We start from the raw sequence: 21,282 nt of genomic DNA on the forward strand, positions 1-21,282 counted from the left end.
ATGGAGGTACTGGGGACACTGTAGGTGTTACAGAGCAGTGGAAATACGGCACTGAGCGACACAAAGAGTGACACTGGAGGGGTTGGCAGCCGGGCTGCCCCATCCCAGCGCTGAGGGGAGGCGCAGCCGACGCCATGGCAGGACGGGGCGGGCGGCTGGCAGCGGGCAGCCGCGCATGCGCGCAGGGCGGAGCGCTGGGCAGCCGGGGCGCTCGGCGGCGTCGGCGCCATCATGTCGATGGAGGATCCGTTCTTCGTGGTGAAGGGGTGAGGGATGGGGTTGGGTGTGGGAGAGGAAAGGTGAGGGTTGGGGAGCTGGAGGGGTCTGTGAGGGGGGAGGGAGAGGAGGGAGCTAGGGATGCGAGGGGGAATGTGGGGGGTGGGGGCTGTGAGGAGGAGAATGAGTGCTGGGGTAATAGGGAGGCCTTGAGGGGGAGGGAATGGGCTGGGAAGGGGATGGATGAGGGTGAGAGGTGTGGGGAGAAGAGTGTGGGGTGGGGGATTCTGAGGGGAAGAGTGAAATGGGGGGGGTGTGGGGCTGGGGGTGGTGAGGGGCCAGCAGGGATCTGGGGGGTCAGTAGGGACCTGGGGGGACTGAGAGGTCAGCATAGATCTGATGGGTCAGCAGGGATCTGGGGGGCTGTGAGGGGCCAACAGGGATCTGGGGGGCTGTGAGGGGTCAGCAGGGATCTGATGGGTCAGCAGGGATCTGGAGGGGAGGGCTGTGAGGGACCAGCAGGGATCTGGGGGGCTGTGAGGGGCCAGCAGGGATCTTGACAGTTCTGTGAGGGTTCTGCCCCCACTGTCACCCCCAAAGCCATTCCCAGCTGTCCTTATCATCGATCAGCAGCACGTGGGATGTGAGGTTGGACATGTCACCGTGCAGTGGGCAGAGCATGGCTGGATGCAAAGCTGCTTCTCACCGAGGGTATCCCCAGAGCACCAGAGCATAGTGACCATGCTGAGAGATGATCTGAGGAAGAAACACACATGGATAGTGGCACTGAGGAAAGCCTGAACAAAGACAAACACAAAACAAAGGCAGTTGAGGTCAGAGGAAAGGGAAACTGGAATTAATAGGGGGGGGGAAAGAAGCTTAGCTTCCAAAATTCAGCGTGCAGCCACTTTCAACTCCTGCTGTTGCCGTCCTGCTCCACGTAGCAGTGGCACAGTGCTCAGGAAGGGCAGTGGGAAAAGCCAGGTGAGCACAGGAGGTGTGGGAAAGGCTGCAGGGCAGCCAGCAGAAGGGGATTGCTGCCAAGCTAAGCTGATGCTGGGGGGAACAAATGCTAATCGTTGTGGGTGGGAAGCAAACAGCCGGTCAGACTTTCCAGAGGGATTCCCGCGCCATAAGGGGAAGGGCTGGGAGGGGAGAGAGATGTTGTGTTGTTCCTGGTGTTAATTATTAGCCAGCAGATTACAGTGGAAGGAGTTGAGCCCAGCCACATGGCATTCAGTTTGCTTCCCTGGTGCTTGTAACTCCTCCTGTTAGGGTGTCCAGCTTTGAATCCCTGCTGGTAGGTGCTTTTCCAAGTACACACAGGTGAAATAAACCAGAACTTTTGCTTGCAAGCAGCAGAGAGAACAGAGCAGAGCTGCTGACCTTAGGGCTTGAGACATGACAGCCATTGACATGGCTGCTGCCGGCTGCAGACGTGGTTCATCCCTTCTGGGCTTTCCCAACAGATAAACTGCTTTCCTTTGCTGGAGATAAATCCCTGCGTCTTACGTGGATGCTGACTTTCTGCTGGCTGACACACCAGCACAACATCGTCTGCATCTCTCATCCTGGACATGAGAGATTTGTTCCCAGGTCAGGGCTGCAGTGTCTGTAGGCACAGAGAATTGCTACCTGCTGCTCGCCCCTGATCGCAAAAGCAGCATTCAGTGCTGTCAGCAAAGCCTGTGTTCCCATGTTGTGAATACACTCGTCTCCAAAAAGCTTAGAGCAGCAGAAAAGACTTCTGTTCCCTAAGCCAGTGTAGTAGAGCTGTGTAGTTTTTTAATGCTAACTTAAGATAAACAGTGCTGGACACAACAGTCTGCCTGACCACTGTGTGGACAGTTCCTATAAACATCATTCATCCTTGGGGTATCTCACTTAGGTAGTCTTTAGAGGAATGCAGCACATTAATTGCCATGAGGGCAGTCTTGTCCAGCCGCTCACACTGCACTGTCTCACCTCTGTGTCACTCAGCAGAAACTACTCCTGATGCAATTGGTCTTCTTGTTAATTGTGGTAGCCAACCTATAAGTTGTTCCTTGTCCCTTTGTGCTTCAACAGGAGAGGAGACTGGGTTGTTCAGTGGGTATGGTGAATCCTTATTGCACAAAATGAACTAGAAGTGGTTGAAGGAAAGGTGCGTGCAGGGAGGCTGCAGTTCCAAGCTCTTCTGGGCATGGCGTGTCCCAGCATGACTGCTGCAGAACAGCTGATGTGGTTCCTTCACTTCTCTTTCTTCACTCCAACCTCAGGGAAGTGCAGAAAGCTGTGAACACTGCCCAGGGGCTCTTCCAGAGGTGGACAGAGCTCTTGCAGGATCCCTCCATTGCCACAAGAGAAGAAATCGACTGGACCACTAATGAGCTCAGGAACAATCTGCGGAGCATCGAGTGGGACCTGGAAGACTTGGATGAAACAATTAATATCCTTTCTGGAGTTCTTTGGAGGTTGGGACACGCAGTTCCCAAGCTGTAATAAGTAGCTACGTCCCAGCTCTCGCTGGTAGTTAATTTTTGCATCAACCAGGACAGTCAGGGATTGAATTTTGCATTTACCTCAGCTTTTCTCAAACAGCAAACGAGTTCAGCAAAAGAATTTCCCTCTGCCTTTTGTCTTCCCTTTGACAAGGTATATTATAAGACACTTTGTTCTCAGAAGCCTGTTGTGTTGTATGAGTTTGGATTTCTGTGTAGTCACTCATACTGCAGGCTGGCTTCCAAAACTATTCCTTTTCCCTCGTGTTCAGCTCAAAGTACTGCACAGCACTGGGGAGCTGTAAAAAAAGCAGGAGAGAAACCTCGTTCTGGTGCGTGCATTGTGTTGTATGTTGCTGCCATGCTTTCATTCCTCCAACATCTAGTATTTTACTAATCACATTATAGGAGAAGGTGCAGCACAGTGGAAAACTGCCTCTTTGTGGGTTCCCATTGGGGCTGTTTGTCTGTCTGTGTGCACTGAATGTCACTCACAGACTCCTTAACTCCTCTCCTACGCATTGTTGAGGCAAACCCTCGGAAGTTCAACCTGGATGCCACGGAGCTGGGTATCAGAAAATCCTTCATCACCAGCACGCGGCAGGTGGTCAGGGTAAGGAGCAAGGATGGGGAAAGAGAAGGCAGCTTGAGTGGTTAAAAAAAGCCAGTGGGGTGACTAGGTCAGTGCTGAACAGGAGAGCAGAGAGTAAGTCTCCTACCTGCCTGTCCTCAGGCTGCCTCCTCATCCCCACATCACATGTTCCCACCGAGGACTGCCTGACTTTAAGCTCACACTCTTAAATATCAGTACTTCACAGAAAGGTGGGCCTGGCAAAGCTCTGCCTGTTGGGCCGCAGCTTCACACAACTCAGTGCTACAGCCAGCATTAAACTCAAGTTCAGTAGCACCTGCAAGAGCAGCAGCATTTATTCACATAGCTGTTAGGGAGGATTCAGAAGCAGGAAGAATATTTTAACAGCTCGGTGGTAATAAATAGAGAATAAAAGTCTCTCTGAAATCTTCACTGTCTGCTTACACACTGGTTAGGAAGTTTTCTCTCTATTAATAGCTACGCTCAGTGCAGCTTAATTTCTGCTTTCCCTCATGGCTCAGATGTTCCTCCTTGACAAGCTGCATTGCTGTGGCTAGCAGCAAGCTTGTCATCCTACCTGCAGTCCAGAGGCAGTTCTTAAGGCTCGCTGCCTGGGAACTGATCCTGAAGCCCCAGCAGCCCCAGCATGCAGTTATTTGACTTAGGTTTTCCATGGAGAGAGTTTGTGATAGAAAGCAGCTTGTGCATTAAAAGTAACCAGGTGGGATCTGCTGCTTGTAAGTGATACATCTCTGAGCAGTAAAACATACCTACGTGTCTTCTGGTGACATCAGAACTCTGCTGGTGGGTAAAGTGAATCAGCACCTGCTGGATCATATTGGCTTCTTGCATATCTGCCCTATAGAAACTGAACTGGTTTGCACTGGAAGTAGGAGCCTCCTGTGGCTGTCTTCTGTAGGAACTCAAGGGCAAAAAATTGTGAGTAAAAGAGAGACAGTCAGAGAGGAGGGCCACAGGACAGGAAATCTATCTTGTCCTTTGCAAGATTAAATCAGATACAACTGGGAATGAAATGCAGGCTACGGGCTCCCAAGACCTTCAAGAACGTATCTTCTTTACCGTCTGTCACTGGGAACATTAAGCTGGTATTATACAAATCAAAGTGTTTCTGGCTGAGCAGTTTAATCTAGCTGTAGATGTCCCTCTTCACTGCAGGGTAGTGGGACTTAATGACCTATAAAGGTCCCTTCCAACCCAAATGATTATCTGATTCTATAAAAATGAGTAGTAAGTAAGGGATATTTTCAAAATATCCCATTGCTGTTGATTCTAGTATTGAATAGCAATGAATTGCAGTGGAGCTTTTAAGAGCATTTTTTCCACAGACCCTTCCCTCCCTCCCCACAAAGAAATCTTTCTGGGTATAGACAGCTTGGTAGCAAACTGAAGCTGAAAGTCACCTCAAATCCAATGCTTACGTCCTTCTTCTTTCTTTGAACAAACAGGAAATGAAGGATCAGATGTCAAATTCCTCCATGCAAGCACTGGCTGAAAGAAAAAACAGGCAGGTGAGAATCAGAAGTGGGCAAGCTAAGTGAACGCAGTGGTTATTTGGTACTTTAAAGAGCTCAAAGGATTTATCAGTTTTAACAGCTGTTTTGAGACGTGTTAGGTGAAGCTTTCGTATCACTTAGTTTGGACACCCGCACCATAATGCAGAGCATCTAGCATGGTTAAAGCTCCTTTAAAGCTGTAAGTACCATATATATCCCATTTTGTAGCACATCACCTTACAAACATTTGTTCTGGGAAGGGGCTTGCACGCTGCAGCAAAGCTGTGTGTTTGAGCCATGTCTGTCTCACTGATCTGAGAGCATGGGTTCTGTCAGGCTCGTTGCTGCCACCCTCTTTCAAACCTGTCACTCAGAGCAGTAAGTCACCACTCACCATCTGTCTCCATCTTCAGAAATGCTTGGGTACAGCCATCAGCATTGCATCACCCTGCAGAAGGGGGAATCTCCCTCCACCTCATGAGGAAACAGAATCCAATTCTGTAAATGTAATCCTGTGCTCTGCTGTATTTAGGAGCCAGGATGCCACATCCCTTCACAAATAGCTGCCTCACATGATAATTAACCTTGTAAGAAGATGGAAGAAGCTCAAGGAGTCTCAGGTTGTCTGCTTTTGTAATCTAAGGAATAGAAATAGATGCAGCTTTTGCTTCTCCCTGGCTAGTGAGACTGTAAGGAGATCTTTGAGCTGACTTCCAGAGCTGCCTCTGTTAGAGCTGCCATGCCCTATCTGGCTGCATCATTCTTTATCACTTGTGGCAAAAATGATAAGCTGCAAGAAGATACTGAGAAGCACAGAGTTGGTTTGTCAGCCTGTTACAGGCTTAACTGACGTGCTTGGCAAAAACTTGGAGAAGCAAAGTCCCTTCCTGTCTTGCTCAAACAAGCCTGTAGCTCTCTCTAAGTTTTGCTGCTTTACTTAAAACTGCTAGCTGCAGGAGACCATATGGCCCAGCTTGTGTGGTGACATCTGGTCAGGAAAACTCATTTCCCCTTGACATCTTCCCTCCCCAACCCCTCGCCTTCCCTTAAGTCCGCAGAGCCTTAGCTGAGCTGGGCTACAGCAGCTTCTCCAGCATGTCTCTGTGTCTGAGAGGCCGGCTTTCAGCTAACAGTTACCTGATCCTCATGGACTAAGGCTGGCAAACACAGACTTCCCTCGGGAAGCTGCATCAGAACTTCCTTCCAGGGACCAGATGTCCTCAGCTGGAAAGCCACTTCTCTGCAGGATTTGCACTAGCTTCTCTGTTGAGATCGTAGAGCAGGTAGAGACTAATCTTGCAGTATGGCATACTTGCAGCATAACAGGTAACCTGAATCATAGAATGTAAGTCTCGCCTTCAACACTGCTGTGTTTATATTCTCTGTTTTACTGTCAGATCATCTGGTTAAGTACTTTATCCAGACTTTCAGCCCTGGTCATTAGCAGCACGGTGTTCAGTTCCATCTATACATCTGTTAACATGATGTATCTGGATACTTCCAGCGTCCTCCTAGCACACGGTGCTGCATCTTGAACAGACCTTTACTAGTCCTTTGGGTGGTGCAGGCCTCCTGCTTGCACTGTCTGTCAGTCGTGCTCCAGCTCTCCTGTCGGTGGAGAAGTTTTTGTGCAATAATCATGCAGATATTTCGCATGCTGGCATTTGGCATTGCATTGTTTTAGTTTGTGCCAGCACTCTGGCTGAGCAGCAGTAGAGAGGGAGGAGAAAGATGCTGTAGGCACGTGTACAGGAGCGTTGCCTTGTACTCCTTCCCTGAGACCAGCTGTGAGCAGACACAGAGGTGTTGCTAAGGGACTTCTGCATCTGTTTAGGCACTCCTGGGTGAAAGCAGCAGTCAGAACTGGAGCTCTGGACCTGACAAATACAGCCGTTTGGACCGGGAGCTGCAATTAGCAAATTCACACTTCATTGAGGAGCAGCAAGCTCAACAACAGGTAAGGCAGCTGGCACAGACTGAATAGCTTTGCTTGCCAGATGGGTGTCAGGGGGATGGGGTACAGGCTTCAGGAGCCAGAAAAAATCCAGCCCTTGGCTGGCCTGGATCCAGGAGCCTGACAGCCTGATAGCTTGAAGTACACCTGTGCATATGTTCCATGTACAGCATAGTCTTGGATGCATCTTGCCTGGTGCATTTTTTAACCATCAAGGCTTGTCTTCCACTTACGTACAGAAGGCAAACAAGGTCTGGAAGCAGCAGCACGCTGAGTTTTAGCACTACAAGAGTAGAAACGTTGCAACCAGATGAGCGTTCATTTATCTTACTAAACCTTCCCTCGTTAAAAAACTGAGCTGGTGTTTGCTGCTGTTTGTGTGCATCCCCATCAGAACAGACAGGGAGCAGGAGTACCTGCCTGCTTCCTTTTCCTGCCCTTGTCAACACAAGATTCGTGAGAAAGCCCATGTGAGGGCTTTGCAAGGAGCCCTGGCGAGGTGCTCCCCTGGAGCAGCGCCCAAGCAGCTCAGATCTGCCTCCAGCAGCCCACCCAGACAAAGGCCTGTAAATAGGCTGCTTCTCCAGGCAGCAAGCTCTGCTGAAGCTTCTGATACATGACGCCAGCCGGCTTTCAGATGAGTTTTACCTAGTGACTCTAGGAAGATAAATAGATTCCAAAGTAGGTAACTAGGGTAAAGCTAATCCTTAGCATGATTGTGCCCTGAAAGTGACTTAAACCATCAGCAGACCTATTCCTTTTGGCACATTCAGAGCCAGACGTGTTATTTTTAGCTGTAGAAGCTGCAACAGCCTCTTACTTCTGTTAACCCCTCGTTAACTGCAGCATTTCCATACAGCAGGACTCCTGTTCTGAGCAGCAAAGCTTGAGGTTCTGCTGCCTTTAAAGAGTCTTCTTAGAGGTTGGTGCAGCAGGGAAGGGGCATTGCTAAGCTGAGTCTGAATTTGGAGGCATGATTGAGGAAACTGCAGCCAGCTGTGCTACAGGAACAGGGGGAGGCTCTCCTGCTGCTGCCACTTCTCAAGCATTTCTTAGAAACACAGTCCATGTTCCTGGAACCTTAGGTCCATTCCCAAGCACACAGTTGGTGTTGGCAGAGCGGCGAGCATCCATTCACACAAGAGGCTGGCTGTGACCCAGCTGCAGGAGGAAGCAGATATGTAATCACCCATTTTTCCTTCGTTTTGGCCCCAGTTGATTGTGGAGCAGCAAGATGAGCAGTTGGAGCTGGTCTCTGGCAGCATCGGGGTGCTGAAGAACATGTCCCAGCGCATCGGTGGGGAGCTGGAGGAGCAGGCAGTGTAAGTACGTGACATTGTGCCAAAGGCCTTGCAGGTGTAGGGCTGGCTGCAGTACAGCTGGGGTCCTCACTGATACCCCTGTTGCATCCTTGAATTTCCTGGTCCCTCAGGCAGCCTCTCCTAGCTCACCTTAGGCTGCCTTTGATTTCAGACCATGGAAAGCATTTCATATTGCAGCCTGCAAGGATCCTACCACAGCCATGTTCTTTTCAAAGCCTGCACCTGGGGCAGGTTTAGCTGCCAGTTTACTTTCCCTTCTCTCTTTACTCATTTCTAATCACCACCCTTAAGGCACACAGCAGAGCTCCTTGGCTTCTAGCAGCTAGCAGTGCGCAGCAGAAGGCAGTGCTGCCTATTAGGGGTACTGGGTGCTTTCCTACTCCATGGGGTTTTGTGCTACCCCAGACAACTGCGTGGAGCTGTGTGACCCAGGAGCTCAGAGCTCAGCCTTGCCACACAGAGCTGCATTCATAGTTAAAGCTAAAAATAACCCTCGCCCACACAAAGGGTTAAAGGGCAGCTCACAAAGTAGCTATTTACATATAAATTAGATTTCTTTCCCTGTGCAAGTGCAGGGAGTTCTCAGTTGTGCAGACTAACAGGCACTTAAAGGGTTTGTGCCTAAACCCCCGTGGTTTGGCTGATGGGAGTCTGGAGGGCTGTGGGCCCTTGTGATGTCTTTGGTGGATAGAAGGAGCTCTAAAGCACCTCCTGTGTGAAGCCTGGCCACAGCAGTTTGGTGTGGCACATCTGTTTCCAGGTCACCACATAAACCATCAGTGCTTGCTAGCAGATAATTAAGGCAATATGGCTTTTTTTTTCCTACAACTCTTTGTTCTCCGAGCTTTTAAGGGTGTTAAGGTTTAAAGTTCTGCTGGCTGGAGGTGGCTGGGATAGCTTTGATCCTGGAAAGGCTTTGTTTGGCTTCAGGTGGGTTCTTGGCGCTGACAAAGGGCAGCTATAGAAAGGCTTTCAGATCTGTTACAGTTGCTGCGTGGAGGAACTGGAGGGTAACTTCTGTAGCTTTACAAAAGCACCTTAGAAGCAATTGCAAACCAATACTGTGCTTCTGTCCCCAGGATGCTGGATGACTTCTCCCACGAGTTGGACAGCACTCACTCCCGGCTCGATAACGTCATGAAGAAGCTCGCTAAAGTGTCTCACATGACGAGCGGTATGTCCAGGGCAGTGGGGGCCTGGAAAGGGAGAGGCACATCTGGGTGTTTTAGGGCTGGAGAACTGTGTGCTCCCACATCCAAGCTGAGAGGAGAGAGCAGCTCCAGCTGCTGGAGAGGTTAAAGAGGGAGCAGGCATCCAAACCTTGCAGCTGCTCATGCCCAGATACTGCTCTGCAGTCTGCCTTTGTGTTACGTACAGGTGCCTTTCTATTTATGTTGATACTGCTGCACTGGGAAATCCCCCTTTGTAGACGATAGGAAGGAGCGTTCCGCAGCCTCTCACGCTGCTCGCAGTTTCCCAGGCCACTTGCTGAGCAAAACACTGCCACCGTGTGTGCCTTCTCCAGCTGCAGCCAGTCCCTCTGCCAACCTCTGCCTGCCCGTGTGCTGCTGGCGCCAGCTCTGCCGACAGGAGGACAGGCGATTTCTGCGCTGGGGAGGCTGAGCCAGCAAGAAAAGTCCTTATAAGGCTTATAAGGCCGGGCTGGCCGGGTGCCGTGGGCAGAGGAAACAGGAAGCTCGTGCCTGCCGGGAAGTCCCCACATTGCGGTGCTCTCTGGTGCTCTCTGCGTCTCCTCCTCTGCTGCTGGTGTTGGGGGTGGGAGCAGTGGGGAGGGAGGAGGGAACTGGCACTGCAAGCAACAGGGCTGCTGGGGACGGCCTGTCCCAGGGCTGGATGCAGCACTCAGGGGGAGGAACCAGCGGCTCCATCGCCACTAGTGCATCATCTCACATGGGCTGTGTGTCTGCCAGTGCAGACGTGGCCATGCACGGAGAGCAGCTGTGCATCCTGGCGTCGCCTACTCGCAGCTTGCAGCAGACAGAGCTCGTCTGGGGGGAGGCAGGTCCTGCACGAGTCATGTGGCTTCTGCGGTGCGGTTGCAGCCTGTGCTGTGTCCAGGGATGGCGGGTTCCTGGTGCCAGGAAGTCGGAGGCGAGCTTGAATCCAGATGGGGGAGACTTTCACTGCAGGAGCAGAGTGGTGTCAGGCAGTGGAGTGCAGTACAGGCCAGGGTGGTTTTGTTCTCTGAAATGCACTCATGTATTCTCCATAAAAAGTCTAAGAATTCCCCTAGGGCTGTGCTGAGCTCCCTGGGCACCAACAGGTCGATCCACAAGCAGCTACACAGAGCAGCTCTCTGCTTCCTCCCGATCACTTTTGAAGCAGCTTCTCAGATCTGTTTGAACTTGACTCGGGAGAATCCTCAAAATCCCACACTGCAGTCCCAAAAAGCAGCTGCGTCCTGGCAGAGAAGTGCTGTCACCCCACAGGTGGCAGAGAGGAGCCTGCAGGGGGCTGACTCTTGTTCTGCTGCTGGGGGAGCTTTCCTTCTGTTAAAGTGAGTGGACCCACGCTTCCTTTTTCTTCCAGATCGGCGGCAGTGGTGTGCAATCATCGTCCTCTTTGTCATCTTGCTGGTGGTGCTGGTCCTGTTTCTTGTCCTGTGACGGACTGAACTTCCTTGGACGCCTCCTCTCCTTTCCCCTGCCCCCGCAGCATGGGGAAATGAAACTCTTTCCGTCCCCCTGTCAAGAATAACCGGGCCCAGCTCTCACTGTTCTCTGAGGACCAAGGCCTGGCTCCATCAATGTCTCCCCGAGCCCTGGTGAGGGCGGACAGAGGACAGGAGCAGTTGTGGCTCCCCAACACTATCCCTAGGAGGAACTGTACCCCTCACAGGTATGAGCCGGCCGCAGCAGTTCCAAGCGCCCTGTGTGGACACAGAGCAGGGAGCCTTGGCAGGGTCCCAGGGGTGGAATTATTTCACTGAGCATTACAAACTGCATCGCCAGCCAGAAGCATTACTGGGAGGAGCGGTGGCCTGGGACCCCGCAGCAACACTCACCCAAAGCAAAGGAGGGCAGCCCCAGCCAGCCCCACACCTTCCAGTTAGCACCAGAATCCTGCAGCATTCACTTCCAGGACCCCAAGCAGGAGCTGCAGGTAGGTGAGCTGCAGGTGTGACGTCCTGCCATCCATGGACACTCAGGGCTGGGGCTGGTTTCATATGGCTCAACTCACCTCCTGTTACACAAGCAGCTCCAGCTCGTTGACTGATGCTTTCTTTCCCCTCGTATAACCAAGCTTCTCTTGACCAGCTGCTTCCCTTTGGCAAAGTGATTTGTCAGCTCTGAAATAACTTATTATTTTATTATTATTTCTTTTTTTTAAGGAAAAGTTCTTGTAGTGATTTTTGATGCCCATTGGAGCCGCATCCATTCAGTGGCTGCAGGATGCGCTATCAGAGCAGCGGGCCCTCACCGCCTATTTTAAGTGCACACAACCTTGTAAATAGGATGCCTTCATTTTCCCCACCTGCTATTTTGGTTTCTTGGATACTTCTGTTGTAAGCAGTTGGGGCGGTTGGTTACAGGAGGATGGGGATGATGCTTCAGGAAAGGAAAGCTTTTGTAGTGAAGGTTGCTCCTAGTTGGGGGAGAGCACCAAAAGAAGGGATGCAGACTGATCGGCGCCTTCCATCTGGGGCTCAGATGGGGCTGAAACTGCAAACCAGGAACCACATGGCTCAGATAGGAAATGTGGCGCCTACAGAGCACTGCAGCCCAGGACACGCAGCCCTGGGAGGTCGCTGGCTCTGTTTGGTCCTGCTCTATCCCCCTGTTGGGCCCTTGCACCAGGAGCTGCTGGCTCTGTGCCTTTCGCAGCCAGGCTTGGGATGGGGGAAGACCCCAACGAACGCACACGTGCCCTGAATGCCAACCTGCACAAATGATGGTGGCGGTTACCATGTCATTGCACAACGCCTTGTCCCTTTTGGTTATGCTGTAAGAAATACGTATTGTCTGTTTCCCAAGGCAGCCCATGGCAGCAGCTCTGTGCCCCATAGCTCTCACTGTGGGCATGTTGTCCAGTTCACACTCCATACCAGGGTGCTCCGTGCCTGCCCAGGGGTTGCTGCTACCCAGCTGTCTTTGCTCCTTTCCCTTTGTACGTCTGCTTTTCTGTTGGTGCTGTTGGCCCTCCCTTTAATCCTAAATAAAGGCATTACTGCTGCCATTGTACAGAGCAAAGCACTCTTGTAGTAACAGGGACAAGGAGTGTGAAGGACCTGCACCCCCCCCAGCCCCAGCTCCCTACAACAGGTGTCATCCCCAGCCCCAGCCCCACCCGCAGTACGGTCATTATGGTCATTGCAGATACATACAGCACCACGTGTTGTCATTGCATATATGTATATATATATAGATATATTTACAGTTCTTTGGGTTGTTTCTTTTGCTTGAAATAACTTAAATAACCCAACCATCTCACAGGCAGAGGCTTCCAGCTGAGGTGTCCCCATGCCAAGGGCAAGTCCTTGGTCCCATGTTGCTTCCCAACATGCAGGGACCCTCGCGTTGCATGTAAGCAGGGCAAACCCAGTCCCCTTGTCTCGGTGAGGTCCTTATTACATCCTTATTGCATTACATCCTTATTGCTCCTCCTGGCGGCGCTACCGCCGAGCCGGGCGCTGTCTCAGCACACGCAGTTCCAGCCTGTCCTCCTGCAGCAGCAGCTCCCTGATGCGTGTCAGCCCCAGGCCCGAGACCGCAGCCCCGTTCACCTGCAGGATCTCATCTCCCACCCCCAGCAGCCCCGCGTACAGCTTGGCCGTGCCCGCGTCCTCCATCTCCTGCACGTAGACGCCTGCGGGGAGAGATATCGGGTGACCCACCAGCCCCCAAACCCGGATGGGTGACGGTCTTAGACTGGCTTAAATAGGAAGGGACTATGGCCAACCTACCTGTGTCGGGCCGGCCGTGCCCGGAGGTGACCTGGAAGCCGAAGGAGCCGTGTGGTGGCCGCTGTATCTGCAGCAGGTTGGTGCCATCGGGGAACACCTCCACCACGCGGCCCACCGTGCGCGGCCGGTCGGGGGCACCGATGTCCTCCGTGCTCAGCGAGTGCCGCCGTCCCGAGGCCGCCTTCCTGCGGGGAGATGCTGTGAGCACAGAGCAGCACCGCCAGACCAGGGCTAAGAAAAGCCACATCCCCTCCTCACCTGTCCCCATGGCCGGGCTGTGGCAGCAGGTAGGCGCTGGCTCGGGGCGCCCTGCCCAGCAGGCTGTGCATGGAGGCGGCCTTTTGGGGCTGGCGGAACGGGGACACCTGCAGGAACATGGCACAGAGTGAGACACAGGGGCACCCTCAGACCCCCCAACAGCCCCAACCAACAGAGCCCTCCCCAACCAACACAGCCCCACTCACCAGTGCCTGCAGTGAGGGTGACCGCTTCACGCTGTGCCCGCTGTGTGCGGGGCCGGGCAGCTGCTCCATGCTGTAGCAGCGGAAGCGGCCCAGGCGCTGCTTGGTGCTCTGGCTCAGGCTGCACAGCAGCCGCTTCAGCCCCGAGGACGCCACATCCCCGCTGCCCTTGCGGCTGGTTGGCCGTGCTGGCTCCCTGCAGGACAATGCCCAGCAGTGTTTAGCAGTATCACATCCCCCAGAACATCCTCACCTTGCTCCGCTGTGACTATTGGTGCCCTAAAGCACCACGAGGCCAGGCCTGCTGCTGAACCCAGGAGGGATGCTCAGTCCCTCAGCACTCACCCCAGCGTTGTGCTCCCGTCGTGCTGTGCCTTGTCTGTCCTGCTGGTCTCCCCATGTTGTGCCCCCAGTTGGGAGCGGCTCCCACTGCCCTGCCCACGGGTGTTGTTGCAGTTATTAGTGGACAAGGCACGCAGGGGACTCCCCGGGAGCCAGACGGGGCCGCATGGCCCCCGCTGCTGCCCTGCACCCTTGGGCTGGGGCAGGGTGCTCCCAGCATCAGGCTCTGGGCACTGGTGGCTGCTGGCAGGGATGCTTGTCCTGCAAGGCACCTGTGAGCAGGTCTTTGTTGTGGTGGTGGACGGGCTGTGGAAAGGCCCTGCCGGCTTCGAGGAGGGGGCTGCTGGCTCTCCATTGCCCGCCGTCTCACTGCCGTGCCCTCCGTCCTGGCCGCCGGCTGTACCCGCTGCTGGGGGGCAAAGTGTCCCCGAGCCCCCGGCCACACTCGCGCCCTTCTCCTTTGGCGTTGGGGTGCGGGGGCTGCGGTGGCCACGAGCGCGGGGCTCCCGATGTCCCCGCGGGTGGGGGCTGCGGGGCCGCGGCTCCTCGCTGTCTGTCCGGCAGCCGTCGGAGGTGTCGGTGCTCTCCAGCGCCGAGTCCGCCTCATCCCCTCGGGCGACGCTCCCGATGTAAGTCTCCTTGATCTTCTCGGTGTGGATGCGCTGCCGGGAGGGCAGGATCCAGAGCGGGGACCCCCCGGGACCCAGCGGCCGGGCCTTGGGCTCAGGCTGGGCAGCGGCACCGGGACCCGTGCGCTCCCGTCCCCGCGCCGCGGGGCTGCCTTCGGCCGGCACGGCGGCACCGAGCAGCGAGCCGCAGGCCTGGCACTTGCCCCCCGCAGGGCTGTCAGCAGCCCGGGGTTTCACGGGCCCATCCCCGTGCTGCCCTCGAGGCTCCAGCGCTGAGCCCAGCGCCCGGCGGTGCCGCAGCCGCTCCAGGTAACGCACCTCGGCGTCGCGGGCCGACTCGTCCTCGAAGCGCACACGGGAAGGGGAGGGTCCCCGCGGGCGCCGGGGCTCCCTGCAGCCCGACTCCCCGCTGGACGAGTCGCTCAGGCTGCCGCCTGCGGGACCCTCCGCCTCCCGTGTACTGACGCCGGGCCTCGCTGTCCCGCTGGGCTCCCTGCGGTGGGGACAGAGGGGGGCGGGGGATAACCCTCCACCGTGGTAATGAGCCCAGCAGCACCCAGCCTGCATGACCGCACATATGGCTCCACACTGCGGCAGCCATGCGTGCAGAAAGGGAGCAGGGCTCGGGACTGAGCCGCGGGGCAGGAGCTGGACGTGGGGCACGGTGCGGGGCTCACCTGGGCAGCAGCAGGAGGTCGTGGCTGGCGCGCAGCGGGTTGGTGCGAGCCTTCATGCGGGCGCGCTGCAGCAGCTGCTTGGCCTGTTCATGGCGTGGGCTCAGCTCGAGCTCCTGCCCGGGAACAAAGGCCCTGCAGGGAAGGATTAGCAAAAAATAACACGGATTAGAAGTGGTTTAGCGGTGACGGGGCTGCTCTGCGGGGAGAAAGCGGGGCCTGGCTTGCAGGCTCTGGGGACACCCCTGCAGCCAGTCCCTGTGCTGTCACACTGCAGCAGCAGCAATTCAGGGGGCTCAGCCACAAACCTGGGCCGTGCCCTGCACCAGGGGCATCACAGAGCAACGCGGGGAAACAAAGGATGGTGCTGCCCCAACTCTGCAGCTCTGGGCTGTGCCCAGCCCCATTCCTCTCTCCACATACATGGGGGTTCCCTGCCCTTGGGGGAACCCGCAACCATGTTCAGCCCCATTCCCGTGCTGCCCCTCCCCATTGGCCACGGCCCTAATCCTCCTGATTAAAATAATCAGCTCAGCAATCACTATGGGGATCCTGGCCCTGATTGCCCACAGCTGGAACACACCCATGCCCTGTGCCAAGCCATAGGGACCCACTGCCATGTCCCCCCATTTTGGCTGCCCCGGGGCACCCCCAGCTCTCAGCCCTGTGCCCATCAGCACCAATGGAGTGCTGGAAAACCCATCATTGCCACGTAGGTGCTTCCACTCCGAGTTGCCCCCATTCCTCCTCCACGTTGCTCCCCAGTGTTGCTGCTGCTGCAGCCCCACTCACCTGTACATCCCTCCTTATATTTTTAGCCCCACTGCTGAGGTTTATCATTAGGCCAATGAGATTATATGCATCCCTACCTTCTGTAAGCCCTTAAGTGCCGGGGAGACATTTCAGTCCCACTCCTCTCTCCCATCAGGGACACCTGGCACCATCCCTGCTCCATCCCCTCGCAGCACCACGGGCCCCATTCCTCCCAGACCCATTTGTCCCCAGGAGAAGCCCTTGGGGTCCCACCTGCAGCCCTCAGCATCCTGCAGTGAGACCCCCGAGTCCCAGTCACCATCGCTCGCTGCCACCTCTGAAACAGGAGAAGGGAAAAGGCATCACTGGGAGCCCCCAGCCCCACAAACTCCCTTTGGAGCCAGTTCCCTCAAGTGTGTTTTGCCATCGGAGAGCCCAGAATACGGGCACAGAACCCCGGGGCTGTGGGGATGGAGACTGAAGGGTCATAGAATATAGACACACAGAATGGCACAGGTCAGAGGGGATCCCAAAACCCCCCCAGCCCCCCCTGCTGTAGACTGGCTGCTCCCCAGGGCCCATCTCCATAGAAGAGCTCCCCACGTGGACCCGCAGCGATGGCCGAAGCCCAGGCACACACCGTGCATCCCCAGCACCTCGTGCAGCAGCCGACGGTTCCTTTCCACCCTCTCAGCCAAGGACAGCGGCTCCGGGCCCGCCGTCACCTCCTTGCCAGACGAGACCAGACCGGGGGAGCCCCCCAGCCCCCCCTGCTCGCCCCACTGTGCGGCGCCGTCCAGCAGCCCGTCGGTCAGATACGTTCGGAGCTGCGCCCGCGGCTCCTCGGCTCCAACCTTCCCCCTGCGGCCGCGGGGCTTCTTGGGCGCCGGCCGCTCAGCGCAGCGCTTCTCCTTCAGCGCCTTCACCTTCCCCTCCAGCACGGCGTGCGGGCCCCGGGGGGGCTCAGAGGGACGGAGCCCCTCCATGTGCCCTGCGAGGAAACAGCGCGTCAGGGCCCCTGCGCGATGCGGAGCCTCGGAGCGCAGACCCTGCAGGGCAGCGCCTTCCCGACGGCACCGATGGAGCCTCCGTGCCCTGCTCGGCCCGGCAGCCCCTCATCCCATCCCAAAGAGCCCCGCAACGTGCCTGGGTACGGGGCACACCCCATCACCACCCCGTGCCCCCCTCTGCACAGAGCGGGGACAGCCACGAGGGCCGGGCTTACCCCGAGCATCGGGAGCGGGCCGGGATGGAGGGAGAAGAAAAGCGGAAGAGGGGAAGGAAGCAAAGGGAGGAAATGAAAAAAAAAAAAAAACAAACGAGGCAGCAAATCGCGGCCCCTCCAGCCCTGCCGGAGCTCCGCCGCTTGGCTGGGCTGCTGGCTGCGGCCGGCCCTGCCTCCCGCCCGGCCTCCCCCTCCTCCTCCTTCTCCTCCTCCGCCCGTTCGCGGCTCCCAGCCAAGCCCGGCAGACGCTGACAGCCGAGCTGGACGCGGCCACGGGGCCACCGCGGTCACACGCAGCCCAGGGGACAGCGGGGACACGGTGCGCCCAGAGCGGTGCCAAGGCACGACCTCGGGTTGTGCAAACGTAGGGCCGGGACCCCCCTCCCGTCCATGCACCCCGAGAGCGTTACCCCCCATCCCTGAGCACCCGACGGCGCTTCTCGGCATCTTTCACCCCCAGCAAAGCCCGCAGTGCTGGAGCAGCCCATGAGCATCGCCCGCATCCTCGCTCTTCCTGCTCGTCCCCAGCCATTCCCTCATCCCAAAGCCCAGCGCCCCCATTGCGCACCCCCTCCGTGCACAGCTCCATCCTCCCCGCTGTGCAGCTCTTACCTGCAGGCACAGGACACGCCGTGGAGCTGCGGGGCCCACGGGCGAGGCGGTCCCGCTGCGCGCTGCGGCTTTTGCTATTCATCATTGCTTTCATAATCCCGACCCGGAGGAAATCGCTGGGATTATGAAATTGTTTTAATCCCCCCCCTCCCATCGCCCCCCACCAGCACGAGAAACTCGCCGTTATCTTCTTAAATCAGCCCCAGCAGGGCAGGGGACTCGCAATTTCCGGCAGCCGCAACGCAAATCCCATCGTGGAGCTGCTGCCCCACGGCGGGGATGCGGGGAGCAGGGGGGCACAGCCCCATAGAACGAGACGGGGGGGAAGGAGAGCACAGAGCAGCGACAAACGAGCTTCAGGTCGTTGGAAAACAAAGAGCTTGTAATAATGGAGGGGAGGGGGGGGGACAGATTGAGTAACCGATCACTTTTTCCTTTTAAAAACACGATCACAGTCACTTTGCTTGTATACAACCACCTAGGAACTATGAAACAGCATCACATTGTGCATCATTATCAGCATTATATAGAGATTTTTTTTGCGTTTTTCTTCTTTTTTTAAAACCTACTCATCAAGAAGGGTAAAATTCCACACTTCAGAACTGGTATCCATTGGGGGGAGGAAAGAGGAGACAGCTAACAGCGCAGTCACAGCACACCATGAGTCCAAGCAAGCGGCGAGTCTTCGGCCTCACCTTTTCCACTGAGCCAGAGGGGAGAGTGGAGAAGGGGATCGCGGAAGAGAAAGGAAGAAAGGAAAGCACCCACAGAGGACTAATCACACTCCATAATTACTTTGGACATCTACGGGTCGGGGCGGCGGAGAGGAACCGTGAGACCAAGGTGGCAGGGATGGAGGATGGGGCCGTGGTTGGCCCCTTACTCCTGCCTTACTGTGGTGTAGGGTCACCCTACAGCAGCATCGAGGCCGCCACAAGGATCATCATCCATCTGCTCTTCCCCTAAGAGCCCCAAACCCTCTTTTCCAAGGAGACAAAACAAGCCGGTCGCCTTCTGGAATAAGAACCGAAGTTAAAGGGAGGCTGAAGGCAGCAGCATCAGGACATCCACCGCAGCTGAAGGGCCCCGCAGACATCAGCTCACTCAGCCCATTGCCAGCCTTCATCCCTATCCATGAACTGCAATGGCTGCACGTTCCACAGGGAGCAACGTGCCCTCCTGGTATCTCTGAAGCTGCCGTCAGAGGCGCTTTATTTGGGGAGATAACGGTTCCAGCTGCAACAAATCGCCTCCCCTTTTTGCTTCTCCCTCCTGGCAAGCAAAGGCAGAAACCAAAATAGAGGGGAGGGAAAGCGCCAGGAAGGAGAAAGGCTTTCCATAAGGCTTAGAAACTACACAGCAAGAATCTGACTGCTTGCAACCCCTCCTGCTCCCAACCTGCAGCACTGACCTTGCTCTGGCACGGCTCCATCACTGCCTGGTTTTAACCTGTTCCCAATGGAAGGAAGAGAAGCGAGTTTCCTTCCTCACACCCTCCAGGCGAAAAGCACAGCGGGCAAAACACGAGCGGATGCAAGGCAGCAAACAGGGGAGAAGCCGTGCTGCCAGCCCAGGGCTAAAGAACAGAACGCAGGATGTGACAGCAAGGATTCCTGCATTGCTGACACCAGGCAGGAGCCGACAGACAGCAGAGCAAGGATGAGATGGGCAGAGCCCACCTCCTGCTGGCAGCCCAATGCACCCCTGCCAGGACCTGCTACAGGAGAGCAAGGAGCACCGCTGCTCCTACCTACAGGGCTCAGCTAAAGGTGATTAAGGCCTTGAAATGCAGCGTCAGATCCGGACGGTGATGCTGGGAAGCCTCTGCCTTGAGCCGCTCACACTGCAGCAGGTCCCAGCCCTCCCTTACAGCAGGCGGTGGGACAGTGCGTGCTGCTGTCACCGGCCTTCAGCTGCCACCACGGCCGTGCCCAGAGCGGGAGCAGCAACCCAAAGTCAGAAAGAGCAGCTTTGGTTTCAACTAAAACTGAAAAGCAAGCGAGCAATCAAAGGGAAACAGGTGCACAACCCCACGACCCTGCACAGCTCCGTCCACATTCCTGGGTTCGCATCACCGGTCCAACCTTCATTGCACAGGACTCTAAAGCGCTCTCGGATGGTTGATAGGTTCCATAAATAAGGTGAGAACAACACGTAACACATACATGGCATTTCCAAAAAGAAAAACCCAAAGAGGAATCGATGCGATAAGAAAAGGTACATCGAATGAACGAGTAGCTTCGTGAATGAAGGTACTGCTCTAAGTGCACTTTCCCTGCAAGTGCAGCCAGTGCCTCAGCGCTGGATGTGAAGGAAAAAGAGTTAAAAGAAACCAAATCAAACGAACAAACAAAAAATAGAATCAGGTTTAAAAACTTAAGTCCGGTTTCAACCAGTCAAAACCGGGCCAAGCAGAAACCGAGGGGGTCCTCGGCACTGTCCCAAGAGGGAGTCCCTATGATGCTTCTTTATCCAGACAGGTGTGTATGTCCTTGTTGAGACTGTAAACAATCCTCCTTTCCTGAACTGTCCTCTTTATTGGCAAAAAGAAAGGAAAATGTTTTATTGTGTGTTTGGTTGGTTGGGTTTGGTTTGGTTTTGTTTTTTAAAGTAGGACATCGAAATGAACGCAGAAGGAAAGAAAGAAAACACAGTGAGCTTTGTTGGAGTCCATAGGGTCTGGTCTGGAAGAGCTCGGAAAATGTGTTCAGTGTTTTCTCCTGTTTGCAGCTGGAACTGGACCAGAGATTGGGTTACTTGGGGAAGAGGGGAGCAGAACGAGAAAACAAAGGATGCTGAGTAAGAGACCGTGGTTGCTTCATGTGTTCACTTCTTTTGCTAGGTCCTCTATCAATACCTTCGTGTCAGAAGACTTGGACCTGGAAAGAAACACAAACAGAAAACACTCACTGGGGAGCAGAGGATGCTGCGTCCTCCTCCCACCCCTTCCAGGCAGGGATGAAACAGGGGGATGCTCTGCAGCCATTACTGCACAGTGTCCAGGATGCCCAAGGAGGCTGTGGATGCCCCATCCCTGCAGGCATTCAAGGCCAGGCTGGATGTGGCTCTGGGCTGCTGGTTGGTGACCCTGCACACAGCAGGGGGTTGGAACTGGATGAGCATTGTGGCCCTTTTCAACCCAGGCTGTTCTGTGATTCTATTCTTCCTCACTCCAGGAGCTGCTCTCTTGGCCAAGGGCTCTGGAGCTGCGCTTAGGGGGGAAGAAGTGATGCTCAGACACCAGAGCATCCTGCCATGCTCAGAGCACAGGCACAGCAGCACAAAGCTACTAGTGCAGGAGGGGAGCTCTGTGAAGGGAACTGCCCTCACAGCAGCTCCAGGAGCAGAGGCCACACGTACTGTGAAGCAAGGCGAGGTCTGCGCAAGGATATGCTCTGGCTTCGCTTCCACTGCTTGTTCTTGCGGCGGTTCCGCACGCCGTCCTCCTGGTCCATCATCTGATCCAGCAGTGTCAGGTCGTCGGCGTTGAGCGGTGCCACGGAGATGTCCCTCACGGCACGGAACTCACCGCAGTTGTTCAGGTGCTCATTCTCCAGGCGGAAGAAGTTCCAGACAAACCTCCT

The 21,282-nt window shown here is 55.5% G+C and overlaps 3 protein-coding genes across 13 annotated transcripts in view; 1 reads left to right on the forward strand and 2 right to left on the reverse strand.

The window, feature by feature from the left end:
- Nucleotides 1-196: 196 nt before the first annotated feature.
- On the forward strand, nt 197-12,280 carry STX6 (syntaxin 6). Of its 3 annotated transcripts, none has more exons than XM_085512129.1 (9): nt 197-266; nt 847-1,049; nt 2,475-2,644; nt 3,215-3,309; nt 4,755-4,817; nt 6,637-6,759; nt 7,972-8,078; nt 9,158-9,252; nt 10,629-12,280. In XM_085512129.1, exons 5-9 carry the CDS (start codon nt 4,758-4,760, stop codon nt 10,703-10,705), a joined length of 462 nt encoding a protein of 153 aa, XP_085368255.1. In that variant the 5' UTR covers nt 197-266; nt 847-1,049; nt 2,475-2,644; nt 3,215-3,309; nt 4,755-4,757; the 3' UTR covers nt 10,706-12,280. The 3 variants fall into 3 exon arrangements, with proteins under 3 accessions (XP_085368255.1, XP_085368256.1, XP_015725189.2); XM_085512130.1 differs by having other exon boundaries at nt 850-1,049; XM_015869703.3 differs by lacking the exon at nt 847-1,049.
- A 154-nt stretch (nt 12,281-12,434) lies between these two features.
- On the reverse strand, nt 12,435-17,852 carry KIAA1614 (KIAA1614 ortholog). Of its 5 annotated transcripts, none has more exons than XR_014932970.1 (9): nt 17,699-17,852; nt 16,502-16,852; nt 16,135-16,198; nt 15,112-15,243; nt 13,809-14,927; nt 13,467-13,659; nt 13,261-13,367; nt 13,003-13,183; nt 12,435-12,905 (listed from the first exon to the last, which is right to left on the reverse strand). XR_014932970.1 is itself a non-coding variant. In XM_015869701.3 (9 exons), the coding sequence occupies exons 1-9, from the start codon at nt 17,850-17,852 to the stop codon at nt 12,712-12,714; spliced, it is 2,499 nt and encodes an 832-aa protein (XP_015725187.2). In that variant the 3' UTR covers nt 12,435-12,711. The 5 variants fall into 5 exon arrangements, 4 of the variants coding, with proteins under 4 accessions (XP_015725187.2, XP_032301964.2, XP_085368245.1 ...); XM_015869701.3 differs by having other exon boundaries at nt 13,003-13,187; XM_032446073.2 differs by lacking the exon at nt 17,699-17,852 and adding an exon at nt 17,087-17,674 and having other exon boundaries at nt 13,003-13,187.
- A 207-nt stretch (nt 17,853-18,059) lies between these two features.
- XPR1 (xenotropic and polytropic retrovirus receptor 1) overlaps nt 18,060-21,282 on the reverse strand; it is a 68,727-nt gene continuing 65,504 nt past the window's right edge. For 4 of the 5 annotated variants that reach the window (XR_014932971.1, XM_015869702.3, XM_085512121.1 and 1 more), the window contains 2 exons: nt 21,059-21,280; nt 18,060-20,577 (listed from right to left, as the gene is read on the reverse strand). Coding sequence is in view for 4 of the 5 variants with exons in the window: in XM_015869702.3 (XP_015725188.1) it covers nt 20,517-20,577; nt 21,059-21,280 (283 nt within the window). In the remaining variant the exon portion in view is untranslated. Of the gene's footprint in view, nt 20,578-20,607; nt 20,905-21,058; nt 21,281-21,282 lie in introns of those variants that run through there. The other variant, XM_085512120.1, reaches the window with a different exon arrangement.

This window comes from Coturnix japonica, chromosome 11 (genome assembly GCF_054131305.1).
Source record: "Coturnix japonica strain WE chromosome 11, WE-NBRP24, whole genome shotgun sequence".
Taxonomy (NCBI): domain Eukaryota; kingdom Metazoa; phylum Chordata; class Aves; order Galliformes; family Phasianidae; genus Coturnix; species Coturnix japonica.

What these genes read in the sequence shown, in the direction of transcription:
- STX6 (XM_015869703.3), top strand. Translation starts at nt 232, where the DNA reads ATGTCGATGGAGGATCCGTTCTTCGTGGTGAAGGG. An exon ending in CCGTTCTTCGTGGTGAAGGG is followed by an intron (nt 267 to 2,474) that starts GTGAGGGATGGG and finishes CTCCAACCTCAG; the next exon opens with GGAAGTGCAGAAAGCTGTGA. An exon ending in GCACGCGGCAGGTGGTCAGG is followed by an intron (nt 3,310 to 4,754) that starts GTAAGGAGCAAG and finishes TTGAACAAACAG; the next exon opens with GAAATGAAGGATCAGATGTC.
- KIAA1614 (XM_015869701.3), bottom strand. Translation starts at nt 17,852, where the DNA reads ATGGGAGGGGGGGGATTAAAACAATTTCATAATCCCAGCGATTTCCTC. An exon ending in CGAGGTGCTGGGGATGCACG is followed by an intron (nt 16,199 to 16,501) that starts GTGTGTGCCTGG and finishes CTCCTGTTTCAG; the next exon opens with AGGTGGCAGCGAGCGATGGT. An exon ending in CAGCCCGGCCATGGGGACAG is followed by an intron (nt 13,188 to 13,260) that starts GTGAGGAGGGGA and finishes ATCTCCCCGCAG; the next exon opens with GAAGGCGGCCTCGGGACGGC.